This window comes from Sphaerodactylus townsendi, linkage group LG17, assembly GCF_021028975.2.
Source record: "Sphaerodactylus townsendi isolate TG3544 linkage group LG17, MPM_Stown_v2.3, whole genome shotgun sequence".
NCBI classification, from domain to species: domain Eukaryota; kingdom Metazoa; phylum Chordata; class Lepidosauria; order Squamata; family Sphaerodactylidae; genus Sphaerodactylus; species Sphaerodactylus townsendi.
Window position 1 is genome coordinate 6,224,703 of NC_059441.1, and position 16,832 is coordinate 6,241,534.

The 16,832-nt window shown below is 56.3% G+C and overlaps 2 protein-coding genes across 6 annotated transcripts; one reads left to right on the plus strand and one right to left on the minus strand.

Annotated features, from left to right (window-relative positions):
* Positions 1-890: 890 nt before the first annotated feature.
* Positions 891-4,077, minus strand: HYPK (huntingtin interacting protein K). Its single transcript, XM_048482069.1, has 4 exons — positions 3,845-4,077; positions 1,951-2,006; positions 1,338-1,389; positions 891-1,236 (listed from the first exon to the last, which is right to left on the minus strand). The coding sequence occupies exons 1-4, from the start codon at positions 4,022-4,024 to the stop codon at positions 1,141-1,143; spliced, it is 384 nt and encodes a 127-aa protein (XP_048338026.1). The 5' UTR covers positions 4,025-4,077; the 3' UTR covers positions 891-1,140.
* Positions 4,078-6,267: 2,190 nt separating this feature from the next.
* On the plus strand, positions 6,268-16,294 carry SERINC4 (serine incorporator 4). Of its 5 annotated transcripts, none has more exons than XM_048482060.1 (12): positions 6,268-6,514; positions 10,170-10,334; positions 10,645-10,823; positions 10,926-11,005; positions 11,169-11,262; positions 11,374-11,585; positions 13,369-13,464; positions 13,562-13,688; positions 14,162-14,234; positions 14,963-15,024; positions 15,249-15,372; positions 15,500-15,636. In XM_048482060.1, exons 1-12 carry the CDS (start codon positions 6,416-6,418, stop codon positions 15,503-15,505), a joined length of 1,317 nt encoding a protein of 438 aa, XP_048338017.1. In that variant the 5' UTR covers positions 6,268-6,415; the 3' UTR covers positions 15,506-15,636. The 5 variants fall into 5 exon arrangements, with proteins under 5 accessions (XP_048338017.1, XP_048338019.1, XP_048338016.1 ...); XM_048482062.1 differs by having other exon boundaries at positions 14,990-15,024; XM_048482059.1 differs by having other exon boundaries at positions 6,272-6,514; positions 14,990-15,014; positions 15,500-16,294.
* The last annotated feature ends 538 nt before the right edge of the window (positions 16,295-16,832 follow it).

Below are 16,832 nucleotides of genomic sequence, written 5' to 3' on the forward strand. Positions count from 1 at the left end.
CGATGGTGTGACACAAGAATGATGATCTCAGTTGCTCATGTGAACACTCAGCAAGGGCAGGGAGAAATGCCCAGAAGCATTCAAGCTGACCTTCCTGAAAGGCTCAGTGACCAGAGACGGTTCCCCCTTCATTCACAGCAGGGCTGTGCTCAGTTCCATAAGTCTTCTTACAGTTAGAGAATTTTAGAGCAGGTCAATAATGAGATAAGAACGGCTACCGAATGAGAAAGTATACGTTTGTGTGACTGATATCAGAATCTCCACACACGTTAGTAGCAAAGCTGTGGGTAAAATTCAAAAATAAAAATAAAATCTGCATAATACCTTTAACTCTAGCTGCCAAAGTGACACAGCTAAATGCAAGTTGTCAAGTTCTCCTCAGCAGACTGGAAGTAATAAAAAATAATCTCAGGGAGCAAAAAAGATAAGATCTTAAGAGTTACTCCAGCCACAGTCCAGTTTAAAGGCCAAGGGTGGTTGGATCAGTGGCAAATTTCAGTACTAGAGATGAAGCAGTGCTAGAGATGGTGCAATCAGCACAAGGTTTTGCCCAAAGACCACCAAGCGCTTCTTTGCTTTCAGGTTCCACAGGATTCAACGACCTTATACCTGATGTTGGGATCATTTGAACATCACTGCCTTTCTTTTTCCAACAGCAAGGATACATTTTTTGCTATTTGCTCTCAGGCCAGAAGTGCACTGAACAGCAACACCATTACAAACCTCTGTTCAGCATTTTACACACAGTGTAAGACATGTCTGTCCCCACTTGATTCATTTCAATAACAAGGACCAACTCTTTGAATCATGACAACAGAAATCTACCCCAGCCTCTTCTCTCATATATATATAGTTTTTGTAACATGCAGCCTGATTAAATTTGCACACTGTTTTGTTTTATAGTATGTTTTATTAAGCCAACAAAAAGTTATTTTGGACATTAATAAGGAGGTTCCATTAATGTGAAAGAGATAACAGGTCTCTTTCTATCACCACTCCCGCCCTGAGAAGGGAAAGGTCACACAGTGGATCCTGTTCAATCCTGTATGAACCACATTATTCCAGTAGCTTCAAAGCAATGAGTACCACATGCTGAGAAAAGGCAAAGTTCTTTCATTTCCTCACTTTGTCAGTCAGCTCTCAATTGGTGAGCGTGATCAGTGCCTCCACTACGTTTCCCAAGTGCTCTCGTAAGCTGCGCTCTGCTGCTGCCCTGGATATCTCCATCTCATTCATCTATCAGGGAAATGGAAGGAAAACTGTCATTGAGGCTGCATCTGTCATGTGACGCTTGAAGAGAACTGTTCTCATGCACCACCAGCAAAACAACGACTCACAATTAGCTCCAAGTCTTCTTTCTTGATGGTAACTTTGGCCAATTCCTTCTCTCTGAAAGCAAAACAAACAAAATCTGTTTAGGGCCCCCAGATAGCATCCCACTCCACGATCAAGCAATGCAGGCCCTACAGCGATGTTTCACAGCCTCTCGTTTGCATTTGGGCTTGCAGCCCCATGAGCAGAGGCAGAATTCTGGTGCTGCACCAATGGAACTCATAGTAAGGATTTATGGCCAAAGTATGGTAGAAGGCTTTCACAACTCGAATCAACTGGATGGTGGGTTTTCCAGACTGTGTGGCCGTGGTCTGGTAGTTTTAGCTTCTTAGGAGCTAAAACTACCAGACCACAGCCGCAAAAACCCACAGCCAATTTATGGCCAGACTCATTTCTTAACATTTGAAACATGTATATCGTGCTTCTACCAGTTAAACTGGTGAAAACTGCTGCCACTTCATGAAAAATGCAAACGTTGTCTCGAACTTGGCTGTAGCTACAAGGATCTGCTTTGGTGCCAAGTCATGTTCATAGGCTGTGGCTGGCGCACCTGGCAGCTCTTACCAGGGTGGCTGAGAAAGTTGCCGACATGCCTGCTCAGTGAAAGGAAGAACTCACCGCTCCTGTTTTGCTTTCTGCTCCCTGGATCTTCGGTCTCCGATCACAGACATAGCCTATGGGGGGAGGAAATTCCAGAATGTGTTAAGAACTCAACAAGGGTCTACCAGACAATCCACAGGAGATCTCTTAGAGGAGTCGTGGTCCATTTAGTGTAGCATCCCCTTTCCAGCAGTGGGTGCTCACAGGGAAGCCCTCAGTAGAGCCTGCCAGTTGCTCCCCAGCATGTCACAGTCAGAGGCCGGGTGCATATAAAACGGTTTGGCTACCACAGCTAACAGCCCTACGTCTACCCAACCCCCTTTTTAAAGCCCATCTCAACTAGTGGCTGTCACCTTGTTCGTGGCAACAAGCCCCACAAGTTGTGTGAAGGAGTCAGGCATCCATGTGATACACAATGACCTCCAGTTGCAAATGAAAAGTTATCTCTGTGTCTGCATCACCGTTATGTAAACATCATCACGTCACCCCCACAATTGCTGTTATTAAAACTAAAAAGCGCCAGGTAAATTTTTCTACACTGTTTTCAGCATTCCAACACCCTTTTTAAGATATGGCACCCCAAACTGTACACAGTATTCCAAACGAGGCCTCGCCAAGGGGGGAGGGGCTGTATAAGGACAGTCGTGTACCCATGCGAACAGAAAATGACCCCCCTAAAAATATTATATACACATAATTGTAAGTTGCTTGAGAATGTGAAATGATCCCTTCTATTTTTTTAACAGCATATCTGGGGCAAAAAGTATACTTGTAGTTGAATAAATACTGCATATTTTCAAGTTTCATTATCAGTTCCTTGCCTGATGGTTCCCAGCATGGAATTTGCCTTTTTTTTATTCACAGCCGCTCACAGATAACATTTTTGTCAATCTATCCAACCACAATCACAAGGCATTTTTTTTGGTCTGTGATCACCAATTCAAATCCCACTGGTGTGTACATGAAATTCAGACTCATTGTCCCAATGTGCATCACTCTGCATAGACTTGCCCTGAATTTCATCTTCTATTTTGTTGCCCATCCACACAATGACAAGAGTCCTTCAGCAGCTCCTCAAGATGTGTTTCCACTACCCTGAACAACTGAGTGCCAATTGTGAACTTTGCTCCCTCACTGTGTTCCATGTGCTTTATGGAAAAAACCCTAACCCACACCAGCTCCGACAGGTGTCTTTTGGGGCTCTACAGCTTGCCTCCCTCCACTATGAAAACTGTCCATTTATCTCCACCTTCTACCCCCTCTTCTATACTCAGGTACCCATTCAGGAAAGAACAAATGATCTTATCTGTGTCAAAACCTTTGGTTAGGAACCCGGCCAAACACTTTCGGAAGTCCGGGCATTCGGTGTCTCTTGGTTGCCGGCGGCACTGGAAGCACCCCAAGCAGCTGGCAGAGCAGGACTCTCCCCCCCGCCCCCCACGCCGCACAGAGGCCCAGCAGCGGCAGAGTCGCTCGTCCGGCCACCGGTCTGTCGCAATCAGCGCCTTCAGGCGGAACGGATGCGCAGCCCACGGGCGGCGGCTGCGCAGGTGCACCGGGGACGCTGCGCCGCTCTCCAGCCTTCCAGCCCTGAAGACTGGAGCGGGGCCGCCCGGCGCAGCCTCAGCAGAAGACGGACCCCTCCCGCGGGCGGGGGGGGGGGAGGGCTCCGGCTGGGCCTGGCCGGGGGGAGGGGCTGAAGAAGTGGCTGCAGCTCGGACAGGCGCCCCGCCCCCGCCGCCCCGGCCGAGACTGAAGGCTTCTGACGGGCATGAGCTGGGGGGGCGGCGGCTTCTCCCCCTCCCCTCCCCTCCCCTCCCCCCGCCGCGGCCAGAGCGGAAGCGCCCCTCCACCCCCACCCCCCGGCCGGCCGGCCGGCCCGGTCCCCTCGGGGGCGCATGCGCGCGCGCACCGTCTCCAGGTTGGAGCTCTGAATCTCCTTCTCCTCCGCGTAGTCGGTGACGCGCTCCAGGTCGGCCGCGCCGCTGTCGTGCTTCCGCGGCTTCTCGGCCGGGCGGCCCCCATCGCCGCCGCTCGCCGACCCGTTGGGCTCCGCCTCCAGCTCCAGCTCCACATCGCCCTCCGCCGCCATCGCTCGCTCCGCCGGCCGCCGCTTCCGTCGCCCGCGGTGACGGACTTCCGGAAGCGCGCCTTGGACGAGGGGCTGGCCCAGGGCTCTGCAAGCCGCGGCTCGCCGGATGTTCACGGACTACAACTCCCATCAGCCCCTGCCAGCATGGCCCATTGACCGTGCTGGCAGGGGCTGATGGGAATTGTAGTCCATGAACACCTTCTGGAGAGCCGCAGGTTGCAGAGGCGCAGCAGGCCCGAAGGCGGCCGGGCTTCCTTTTCCCTGCTGGGGCTGCCGGGCGGTCGTCTGTGTGGCGCAGGGCCGAGGAGGAGAGGCTCGCGGCGACGACACGGAGCCCTGCAGGGCAGGCCGGGCCGTCCTGCTCCGCTGGTCCAATGGGATGCTCCAGCGGCGGGCAGATGTGCTGCTCTGAGAATATGATGGGGGGGGGGGGTCTGAGGGGATAATAAAGGTGCGACCTGAATCAGTGTTTGGTAAAATTGGCTTTGCCCCGATGGTCTCGGGCTCATGTTCCTTAATAAAGACCACTGAATCAAGAACCGGAGTCTGATTATTGGACTCAGCCAAGGGTCTTCAAACTATGGCCCTCCAGATGTTCGTGGACAACAATTCCCATCAGCCCCTGCCAGCATGACCAAGTGGTAAGGCTCATGGGAATTGTAGTCTATGAACATCTGGAGGGCCATAGTTTGAAGACCCCTGCTTTCCGGTTCCGAACATTGGGTCAGAATTCAAAATGACCTGAACAGACGAGGGAGCTGGACCAAAGCTGACGAAATGAATCGTCTCCACCAAAAGAAGAATCACAGGAAAAGGGACAGAAAGGCTTGGGGTTCTGCATAACTCATCTTTTAAAGGACAGAGTGGAAACTGCACAGAAGTTGAAGAATTTTGTTGCAAGTCCACCCTTGTTGAGGGAAATCTTTATCAGTGCACCATCTATTTGTACCATCTGCTCGGCAAACTGCCGGTCCTCTCCCAGGGGGAGAGGGGGTGGGAATCTTGGACACCGTCTACAATTGGGTTATGTTGCTACTGCATTTTAATGTATTTACTGTATTATTATTTGAATTATGTTGTTTGTTGTTTTGTATTGTTTGGTGGTTTTATTGTACACCCTTTGTGGGTGGGCAGTATACTAAGTTTAATAAATAAATATCAACAGAGATGAATGTAAGATTCTACACTTAGGCAGGAAAAATGAAATGCTCACATATAGGATGAGGGACACCTGGCTTGACAACAGTACATGCGAAAGGGATCTGGGAGTCCGAATAGACCACAAACAACATGAGTCAGCAAAGTGATGGGGCAGCCAAGAAAGCCAGTGCAATTCTGGGCTGCATCAATAAGAGGATATTATCTAGAGATTGAGGGGCGTAATAGTAGAACTCTATTCTGTGTAGGTTAGACCTCACCTGGAATCCTGTGTCCTGTTCTGGCACCACAGTTCAAGAAGAATGTTGACAAGCTGGAGTGTGTCCAGAGGAGAGCTACTGAAATGGAAAAAGGCCTGGAATCGATGTCCTACAAGGAGTAGCTTAGTGAGCTGGATATGTTGAGAGAAGAGAGGGCTAAGGTGTTGCATGATAGCCAGATTTAAATATTTGGAGGAATATCACATTGAAGAGGGAGCAAGCTGGTTTTCAACTGCTCCAGAGACTCTACGGTACAGGAAAATACCTAAACATTAGGAAGAACTTCTGGACGGTCAGGGATGTTCAACAGTGGAATACGCTGTCTCAGAGGGAGGTGGAGGTTTTTACGCAGGGCTGGATGGCCATCTGTCGGCAGTGCTTCGATTATGTGTTCCTGCATGGCAGGGGGTTGGTCTCTTCCAACTCTACGATTCCATGAAAATAAATAATTGATCACTGGCCGCAAAAAGTGAAAAATGCCAAGAAAAGTTGCTTGAGCCAAGTCAGTGTCAAAGATTTGTGGGGCCTGTTGATCTGCTTAGGGAGCCCCCCGCCCCGCCCCGTTCTCCCTCTCTTGCTCTGTGGCTTGCCTTGCATTTTCCCTCCGGGGTGACTTCAGGTCAGCAAGGCCCTCATCACCTGTGGCAGCTCAAGAGCCACCTGCCCCGAGAGGTGCTGCTGCTAAGCCCTCTATTTCTGCTGGGTAAGAGGGTTAACGGGGCAGATTTGGCTCCTGACATCATCCAGCGGAATGGCGAGTTTCACTGGGAGATCAGATGAGGGAAGGCCTCCCCCACCCTGGCCAATCGCAGGCCTGGAGAAAGCAGGAGGCGGCCGGCCACCCGCTGCCTCTCCAGCAATCTCTCTCTGCCCTCTGCCTGGAGGGCAGGGAGGTTGGGCAATGCCGCCAGGCTTCTGATGCTCCTTCAACTGCATCGCTAGGCAGGGGCCTGGGCGACACACCCCAGAGCCAATGACGGGGGGTGCAGAGCAGCACCCCCAGGCTCTCCCCCAGGGAGCTGGGAACCTCAGGACCAGGGCAGGAATGGTTCCAGCCTGCTGCGTGGCTCAGGTAAGCAAGGAGAAGGGGAGGGGGAGGGAGGCACCCAGAGCGTAGGATGGTGTTGCTCCCTGGCCAGGGTGATTCGGTGAAGGAACCACCACCACCACGGCCAAGAGGAAGCTTGCTGAAGGAGGCCTTCCTTCCAACAGAGGCTCCAGGTTGATCGCGCCACTGCTGCTGTGAAGTCTTGGCGTGGAATCAGTGGAGGCGTGGCTTCCACGGGAGTGGGATTGGGGCCTTGGGGAGCCTGCTAGCAGGCAGAGAGGGAGTGGGTGTGACGTCTCGCGGGCCGGGCGAACCCTTCAATTGAGGCTGGATAGCAAAGATTGCCGGGGTGGCCTTGCTGGGCCAGAGCAGACTCCAGACTCCTGTCCAGCGTTCTTGCCTCCCGCTGTGGCTGGAGGAGAGCAGGAAAGGCTGGTCCTTCCCAGTGCACCCTGCAGCTACTTTTGGGGTGAGCAGCAGACGCTCAGGTGAGGCTCAGGGTCACGGCCCCCTCAGGCAAGCAACAAGGCAGCCAGTGGGTCGCATCCGTTCCCCTCCATTCACAGAACTCTCAGTCAGCAGGAAACGAAGAGCCCAGATCCTGCTTTACGCTGGTGCAGCTGACAAGGGAGCAGAGCAGCCGCGCGTCCGGAGACGAGGTTGAGCTCTGGCGATTGTTCCCACTGGATTTTCCTGTACGGGCAGGACAATCCAGGGATGAACAATCTCTGTCGTGCAATCGTTGTTTGAGATCTCATAGCAGTGTGTGGATGGAGTTTTGACTGGTCTTGGGACTAGGGCCGTGGTGGCGAACCTTTGGCACTCCAGATGTTATGGACTACAATTCCCATCAGCCCCTTCCAGCATGGCCAATTGGCCATGCTGGCAGGGGCTCATGGGAATTGTAGTCCATAACATCTAGAGTGCCAAAGGTTCGCCACCACTGGACTAGGGTGTGGTGCGTTCCGGTGATCTGAGGCACTTCCTTTCCTGAACTGGGGGAACTTCTCTGCCCAGCCGCTGCCCATGAAAGCTACAGCCAGGTGGGGCCCCTGATTGCTTCACTGGGGAAATCTGTGCGTACCCGAAAGAGCAGGTTCCAGGACCTGCTTCAGTGCAAGAAAGTTCTGCGCAGGAGAAGGCTGCAGCACTCACACACCAGCGTTCCAGGGCAAATTTGGGCACTTTGCGCTTGGGAGGCCCTGACTCCGAGGACTAACCTGCCAACCTGACCTGGCAAAGTATATTGGATGGTTAGAATCTCAGATGATGCTTCCTGTTTCTTTGGCCGTTTCCCCACTTTTAAAATGACGCCCGTTTCGTCTGGTCCAGGACCTTTTTAGCGCGAGGGTCGTGTTCCCTGGGCTTCCCCACTGCCCCGCGCCCTGTGCAGGGTCATCAAAAGGCGCCGTTTTGAGCAGCGCCAGAATGACCCGTGCTGAGGGGGTGCAAGAGCAGCAGAGTCAGGGCGGCTGCCTTGTAGCCGCCCCTGTCGTGGGGAGTGCAGTTGGATCCCGCGCTACTCAGCGAGAGTAGCACGCAGCAAACAGTGAGTGGGGAAAGGGCCCTAGTCCTCCAGAGTTCCAGCATCTCTTCTCCAATCTAATGGCTGCCCCGCCCCGCCCGCCCCCGCTCAGTTTTCCCTCCGGCACTTCCTTAGCTACCCCAAGCCAGCTGCCTGCAGACAGTTGTGTCAGTGCTACTGTGCCTTGGTGTTGTTAAGTACCCCTTCCAGAGGGGCCCATCCAGATGTGCCCAACTGATGCTCTCCTGATGGATAACTGGATCCCCTCCTCCTGGGATCCCTGGGGTACTTGGGGTTTCCAGGTCATGGCTCTGCATGGGGTGGGGGTGTTGGTGTCTGTGGGGGAGGGGCTGCTTGTCCATCTTCCACGGCCACATCTGGCCAGGGCAGCAGTTAGGGTTGCACAGGGAGTGACTGCTGTGACTGGAGGGGTCAGTTTCACATTTGTCACCGTCCTGCTCAGTGGCCTGAGGCAAGCCCCTCCCTCGCAACCTCGGCCCCCACCTGCAGTATAGGGATAAAACTACCTGGTAGGGCTGGTGTGAAGATCATTTCCACAGCTAATTGAGTCATCAACTCAGGAAAGGGACACGGGTAAATTCAGATTTACCGAACTCAGGTTGGTGAATTGGGATAGTTCTCTTTTCCTCTGTTGCACCCTAACGACAATCCTGTGATGTAGGTAGGACTGGACTGAGGTTGCCCAGCAAGCTTTGTAGCAGACTATAGATTTGAACCTGAGCCTCTGCAGTCTCCCTCTAACCACTACACCACACTTGTTCCTGATTTTCTTATAAGGGCTTCCAGAGATATGAATCCCAAGCCAGTCCCCAGGAGACGTTTTGGATGAGCCAAACCGCCCCTTTGGACTAGGATCAGAGGCTGTGTCTTCTTTTGGCTGCATTGCATCAGCATTGGGCCCCTGGCTCGAGGGCCTGGTTTTTCTCACAAGGGCCGTTAGGTCCCTGTTGCACAGTGTCCCTTCTGGGATTAGAGACCACCAGTAGGGCTGTTTTAGCCAGGGAGTCACCCAGCCCAGCATCCCTACCGGCCCGCGATTCTGCTTCCTGACGTCTTGGATTCTGAGAGCCTTGCTGCCACCAAGCCATCTTCCCCTGCCGCCACCCCCCCAGCCTCCGTGGGCCCAATTACAGATGGCAGAGAAGGGCTCAGCTCCCCTGGAAGGAAGGCATAGGAAGACGATCACATAAGCCCATTAGCAGGGACTTAAACCCTCCTCTTGGCAGCCAGATGGGCCAGGCAAGCAGGTGGTTGAGGCCGAGCCTGTTGGGCAGGTCTGGGAATCATTGCGACGTTGGGCCTGGGTGAAAAAGAGGCATCCCAGGAACGTGTCTGATTCCAGGAAAACAGGAGGAAGAGAAGACACAAAACCTGCCAGCAGCACGGAGGAGAATAAAGCAAAGGAGTAAGAATGCGAGCGTGGGTCCTTTCCACGTGGCCAGGCTGGGAGGGCACGCACGGATTCCCAGCCTCTCTTTGGTCTGTTCTCTGCAAGTGAGGGCTAACAAGGTGCAACAGGCTGCTGGCGGGAAGCCGGCGGCACCCGCAGATGTCTGAGCCACGGGGCATTTTTGGAAACGGCTGACCCGCCCTCGCACTCCTTGCACTCGGGACAAATCCGTCTGCAGCAGCCTCCCCCAGGAATTGGCCTTCCCTGCAGGAGGCCTGGAATGTTTTGTGCCATTTGCCTCGTGGCCTGATGGGGCGCTGGCTCAGCCACATTCTCCTGTGGCTGTCATGGAACCCTGTGGCAATTGAAGGGGGGGGGGCTTGCCTTCCCCACCGCCCCAGCAGCAGGTGGTGGCTGAGCCTCCCAATCCTCCCCTAATCCCTGAGAAGACATAGAGTTGCTGGGCTCTCCCCCCACCATACAGGGTTATGTCCTGGAGCTTGTAGGGTGGGCTGTCGGGGGTCTTGGCCCAGGACCTCCCGTTTCCCATCCGGGTCCACTCTCCTTTGTTCAGGTGCTGAGGCACACATTTGCTTGCAAGGTGGTGTGTTACCTAGTCAGCTGGTCTGCCTGCCTTGGGAACTGGGAGACCCGGGGGGGGGGCTTCCTGGCCCCCAAAGAAAGATCGAGCAGGACCAGCCCCCCACCCGCACAACCGGGCCTTTGTCCTTTCCCCTGCTCAGATCTGCTGCTGCTGTGGCCCCGCTCCCTGCGGCTCGTCCTGCCCCTGCTGCCGCATCAGGGTGTCCACTGGCACACGGCTGCTCTACGTGCTCTTCCACGTCTTGGCGTGCGCCGTCTGCTGCTTCATGCTCTCCCGCACTGTGGTGGAAGCCATCAAGGAGAAGGTGAGTGAGGGCAAAGGGGGGGGGCCTGAAGGGGGAGCACGGTCTCTCAAGTGCACCGGCAAGCGCCCACCGGCCCAGGGCCAGGCTGCTGCTGCTGCTCCCCCCCGGGGCGGGGGGGCTTGTCTGCTGCTGGCGGGATGACGGCATCCTCTGCTCTTCCTTGTAGCAGCGCTGAGCCCCAGCCTCCCAAGGCAGCCTTTGCCAGCCCCCCCCCCCCCGCCTGGCCCCCTTTCTGCCCAGCCGTCGGGCCCTTGGCGATCTTTGGGGCGCTGTGCAGCTGGCCTCAGGCAGCCTCTCCCCACACTCTCAGGTGCCTCTTTACGCTGTGCTGTGCGAACATCTCCCAGGGGGCAGCGACTGTGACATCCTGGTGGGCTACTCCGCCGTCTACAGAATCTGCTTCGGCACCGCCTGCTTCTACCTGGGCCAGGCGGCCCTCCTGATCAACGTCAAATCCAGCACCAACGGCCGGGCCCTGCTGCATAACGGGTGAGGGGGGACAAAAGCCCCCGGGGGTGGGGAGGGGAGGGGCCATGAGGCCTCCCGGTCCAAGGCCAGCCTGCCTGTTCATGGGCTCCGGGTCTGTTGCAGGTTCTGGTTCCTGAAGCTTCTGCTGCTGGTGGTGCTGTGGGCAGCAGCCTTCTTCATTCCCGACCAGCGCTTCATCCGAGGTACCCCCTCCCCACGTCTGCAGTGCGAGGGACACGGGCCTCATGGTAGAGAAGGCAGCCGGGCCGGGGGGGCGGGGCGGGCGGCAACAGGGAGGAGCAGCCCAGGGCAGCGGGCTCAGCTGTGTCGGGACCCTGACGCCCTCCTGTGCTTTTGCCCCTGCAGCCTGGCACTTGGTGGGCATCTGCGGGGGCTTTGCCTTCATCCTGGTGCAGCTGGTGCTGATCACAGCCTTTGCCCACACCTGGAACAAGAACTGGTGAGTTCCCGGGAGGCCCCCAAAGGAGGAGGAGGAGGAGGAGGAGGAAGCTGCTGGGCAAAGGAGGGAGGGGGTCGAGGAGCCCTCCTAACGCGAGACTCCCCTTGCCAGGCTGACGGGCGCCTCCGGAGACAAGCGCTGGTGCCTGGCGGTGCTGCTGACCACGCTGGGCTTTTACCTCGTGGCCTCCATGGCCTACACCTTCCTGTACAAGTTCTACACCCACCCGGGCGGCTGCGTCCTCAACAAGGGGCTGTTGGCCTTCAACGGCTGCCTGTGCCTCCTCCTGTCCTTTGTCTCCGTCACGCCCTGCGTCCGCCTCCGTGAGTGCCGTGGGGACGGGGGGAGGGGGGTGGGTGTCCTTGTGGCCCTGCGGGGGCCACAACCTCAGACTGAGACCTGCAGCGAGCGAAACCGGGGATGCTCCGAGAGCTCAGTTTCTGAAGGGCAAAGAGGGGTCAAGACCCCTCCTCTGCAGCTCACTCTCCCAGCAGCCAGGCCGCCACAGTGGCCGTGCTCCGAGCTGCCCCCTTCTTCGTTCAGTTCTCCTTCTACCTGCGCGTGTCGTGTGACTGAGCATCCCCCGGGGATGACCAGACTGATCAGTTCCAAAGGCAAGACTGGGGTATATATTCTTCGACAAAGGCTGCTTCTGTAGGGAACCTCAGAGCTGGCGGGAGCAGGTAGGAACAGCTGCCCCCTGCTGTGTCCTTGTACTGCTCTCTCTCTCTCTCTCTCTCTCTCTCTCTCTCTCTCTCTCTCTCTCTCTGGTGAGCTTGGAGAGGCCTGGTGGCCTCCCATAAGCATAAGCATTTTATTGTCATTGTGCACGCACAACGAAATTTACAGCAGCATTCCTCGATGCACACAATTTCAGACTCATACCCCGTCCTCACTTTCCCCTTCCTCCACCCACCCCTACACACATCAACACGAAGCCGCGGAGTTCAGCATAGCCACAGCTCTAGAGTAGAAGCTGTCTCTAAGCCTCTTTGTCCTAGTTTTGATAGACCTGTATCGTCTGCCGGATGGTCACAGTTCGAAAAGAGAGTGTGCTGGAGGAGACGGGTATCTCAGAATATTTTGGGAATTATAGAGTTCTTCCAAGGAGGGGAGAGGGCAGCCGATAATTCTCTAAGCAGTAGTGATCACCCTTTAGCGCCTTCCTGCCACTGGGCAACTGGAGAACCATACACGGATGCAGTGGGTTAAGACACTCTCTATAGCACAGCGGTAAAAGGACACCAGGAGTTTTCCATTCAGTTGTTGTTTCCTTAAAAGTCTCAGATAGTACAGTCTTTGCCCCTCCTTTGGTCTGACTCCAAGAGGAAAGCCCCAGGAGGTCCACAAGGCACACTCCACGTGAGTTTACAGGACGTTCTCACCTCCGGGGGGGGGGGGTCTTCCACGAGAGATCTCTGTGTGGAAGTGACGGTGGGAAAGGCCTGAGTCAAAGATGATGGACAGCGTGAGAGTTGGGCAGAACATTCAGGAGGCCTCCAGGCACTCCTCTGTGATGGATCTGGTTGCAAACGTTGTCTTATTTTGCTGTGTGTCTCTGGCTAGCAGGTGGGGTGAGAAGAGAAGGTCGGCAGCGGGCGTCCGGATTAGCAGCACACATTCTCAACAGTCAAGTCTGTTGAGGAAAAACAAGCAATATGCGCCAGAAAGCTCTTGTTGGTTTTCTGATTATTTTGATTAAATTGTAGGTATATCAGAGCAAATCCAATCAGCCATCAACAATATGCATGAAGAAAAAGAGAAAACAAATACACATGTTCATAACATGTAGAAGACAATGACACCCACACACCCACACACCCACATTTCACTGCTTTCTGTGAGAAGAAATCTCTTTCTGGCCCAGGGAACAGCTGGGGGGGGGGCAGGAGAGGCTCTTGGGGAGGGGCTGTGCAGCTGGGGTTGCATTCCAGAAGAGGTACCCCGTGGCTGCGGAGACCAAGGGGGGGGGGGGCGAGGGCTGGGACTTCTTGCCACGCCTGCTTCAGGCTAAAGCCCCTTCTTCAGACGTTTGCAGGGTGCCTCTTGACGGCCCCGTGGGCGGGTGGGGGGCGGGGGCTTGACTCTTTCCCTCTCTGCTCCCAGGACCATCCAGTTCTGGTCCCCTGCAGGCCTCCATCATCTGCTGCTACATCATGTACCTGACCTTCTCCGCCCTCTCCAGCCGGCCTCCGGAGAAAGGTCCGTGTCGCCCCCCCCCTCCCCGCTTTGCCTCCCGGGGGAGCTTCGAGGGGCGAGACCCTCAGAACTGCTCACGGTTCCTGTTTTTCGCCCACAGTGCAGTACCAGGGCCAAAATGTCACCATTTGCTTCCCCAGCATCGGCAAGGACGGGATGCAGACGGAAGACACGGTGGTGGCGGTGCTGGGGGCAGGAGTCATGTACGTCTGTGTCCTCTTTGCCTGGTGGGTACTGGCTGCGTTTCCTGGAGGGCTCTGATCACCAGGGAGAAGGGCCAGAGGTGGCCGGATGGGGGGCTGGATGAAGAATCCGTAGCCATCTCTCCCCACCCCCACCGTCACTCCACAGCATGAGGGAGAGGGAGGGAGGAGGCAGGGCGGAGTCCTCCCCCTGGAGAGGGGCTCCCTTGCACTACCCACTGCCGTCCCCACCAGGGCTGCGTTTTCAGTCTGGGAACATCTGCAGAACTGACCCCTACCCCGCCCCCTTGCTGGGCGGCCTGCTGAGCTGCAGAGAGGCCGGCCAGCTGGGAAACCTGTCGGAACGAGCTCTGACGGGATGCTGGAGTCCTGGAGCAGGGGGCAGGAAGGTCCTTGTGCCAAGTCGCGCAGTGGTGGGGGTGAGGGGGAGGCTTTGCGCGCCTGTGGCTGCTGCCGCCACCGTCTTCATGTTCCCCCTCCTTCTTCTCTGGCTGCAGCAACGAAGCGTCTCTCCTGGCAGAGATATTTGGGCCTCTGTGGATGATCAAGATCTACAGCGTGGAATTTAAGGTGAGCTGTGGGTGAGGTCAGCAGTTCCTGTTTGGGAAATACCCCAAATGTTGGGGGCGGAGCCTGAGGAGAGTGGGGGTTGGGGAAGGGAGGGGAGGGGAAGGTGCGGCATAATGCCACAGAGGTCACCTTCCAATGTGGCTGTTTGACCTTTGTCACCCGGAGAGCAGCTGTAAAAGCACGAGAACTCCAGCCACTACCTGGAGGTTGGCAACGGTGTACAATAGCCACTGTCTTCTTTGGCGTAGGGCGGGAAGGTCCTCCTGGAGCTGCCTGCTGGTCTTTGTGGTTGATGCCGGAGGGTTTAGGGTCCAAGGCAGCGCCTGGAGCTGCTTCTGCGACCTTTATTTTCATCCATGTGGATAATGTGTGGATCCCCCTGAATTAAACTTGCCAATGGCTCCTTCCGCACATGCAGAATAATGCACTTTCAAACTGCTTTCAATGCTCTTTGAAGCTGTGCGGAATAGCAAAATCCACTTGCAAACAGTTGTGAAAGTGGTTTGAAAACGCATTATTCTGCGTGTGCGAAAGGGGCCAATGTGGGTCGAATCCTGCATCCCTCGCCGTTTGCACAGATGGTTCAAAATGGGGATGTGTCATTGTACCAGCCAAAAACTGGCGCCTGGTTTCCTTGGCTCCCAGAACAAGCGCTGCTCCCCGCGGGGTTGAGCCCCATCCTGGCCCCACCTGTTGCTGCCCTGAGCCGTGCTCTCTCTTCCTTGCAGAACCCCTCCTGCTTTTTCTGTTGCCAGGACCGGACGGAAGAGGATCTGGCAGGTGAGGCCCTGTGAGTCCCGGAGGAGCCAGCCAGGCTTTCCCTTCTGCAGGCGAAGGAGCCGCCGTGCGCGCCCTCTCTCCCCCGGAGACTCTGCTCCCTTTTCCTGGCCCCGGGGCAAGATTCCTCCCTGCCCGAAATGAGGCACCCACGAGAGCCAGGCCGGCTGGCCGGCTGGGAGTCCTCTGAGACTGGATCTGTGTGATGCGGAGGTGGCTTTTTTGTCCCTGGTACAGAGTCTGCAGGGTCTTCTGGGGGCCACAACGAATCCGACCGCGTCATCTACAGCTACTCAGCCTTCCACTTTGTGTTCTTCCTGGCCTCGCTGTATGTCATGATGACCCTCACCAACTGGTTCAGGTAGGGGCGCCTCCTGCCCACTTCCCCCCCTGTGCAGCCAAGCCCCTCTGCAGTGGGCTTCCTGTGCTCCGGCCTTCGGCTGCACACCTGCCCAGGAAGGCTGCTGTAGCTCTAGCTCTCTCTGCAGCTATGAGGATGCGGAGCTGGAAACCACCTTCACGCACGGCAGCTGGTCGACCTTCTGGGTCAAGGTGGCATCTGGCTGGGCCTGCATCCTGCTCTACTTCTGGCTTCTCCTGGCTCCTCTCTGCCTTCCGGGCTCCCACCAGCGCCACCCCAACAACCCTGCGCAGCGCATCGTACGGAGGCGGCGGCGTGCGCTCCACCGTGTCAGCGTGGCTACGTAGCCTCGGGCTGGAGGCCATTGTCCGTGCCACGCTCTGCCGTGGGCTGACCCCCTGACCGGATTGCCTGAGGCAGACATCGAGAGAGGTGCCGGGGAGAGACCGATCCCCAAAGGGTTTCTACCGGATGGGCTTGGCAGCGCCACCAGTGTCTGCCAGGGACACGGATGTTGCCCCCCACGGGGCTCCTGGTCACAGCGAGAGGAGCCAGCAAAACGTGCCGGGATGGTGAGGAGGGACGTGGCTGGGGTGGGGAGTGACTCCGGAGCTGCTGGAGCAAGGAAAGTCGGACTGATGCGGCGCCTGGAGCGAGGGCAAGGGCTGCGTGCAGAGCCACCAGAGCAGGAGCACTGTCTTCCACCACGAGCCGGCCTCTTCAGTGAGGGGGACGGGGCCCGGTTGAGGGACGGCCGTCTTCTTCCACCCAGGAGCACTTGTGCTGGTGGAAGGCCCATCCTGCCTCGCGGAGAAGCAGAGTGCAGAACCGGACCCCTGATCTGCAGGAGAGGGAGGCCGGAGGCTGCCTGGGACGGGGTGTGCTGGTCACGCCAATAAAGGCTTGCTCTGTTCTCCTGCTCCGGAATGTCTCCTCTTCCATCTTTCCCCTGGTGCCTGGAGCGGAGGGGGTGGCTTCCCAGCATCCATGGGTCCACGGGTCCACTCGCCTCGTCATCCTGCCCCACAGCAGAGTCTATTATTTGGGGCTCCCCAGGGTTTTATGGTCTGGCGGGCAGGGTCCTTCCGACAATCCAAGCAAAGGGAGACAGGGAAAACCTGAGGCTAGTCAGAGAGGGCCGGGGCCCCCTTCCCAGCTCTGGCAACCTCTCAGGGCAGCAGGGGGAGGGGGCAGATAAGCGGGCTCACTTGGCTTCCTGGGGCAGGGAGGGCCTAATCCTATCAGGGCATTAAGTAACACCACAAAGCTCCAGGCCGTCTGCTCCAAGCCAATTAGCTCCAAGCGGATTCTCTGCTGCTTCTGTTTCAAAGCCAGCCTGCTTCTTCCCATTTCACTGTTCCCGTTTCCCCAAAGAACCCTCGAAACAGAAGCCGTGAAAAGCATCTGGACATGACGTCTTCACTGGGTTACAGTTTCTGACCAGCTGGATGAGCTTACCA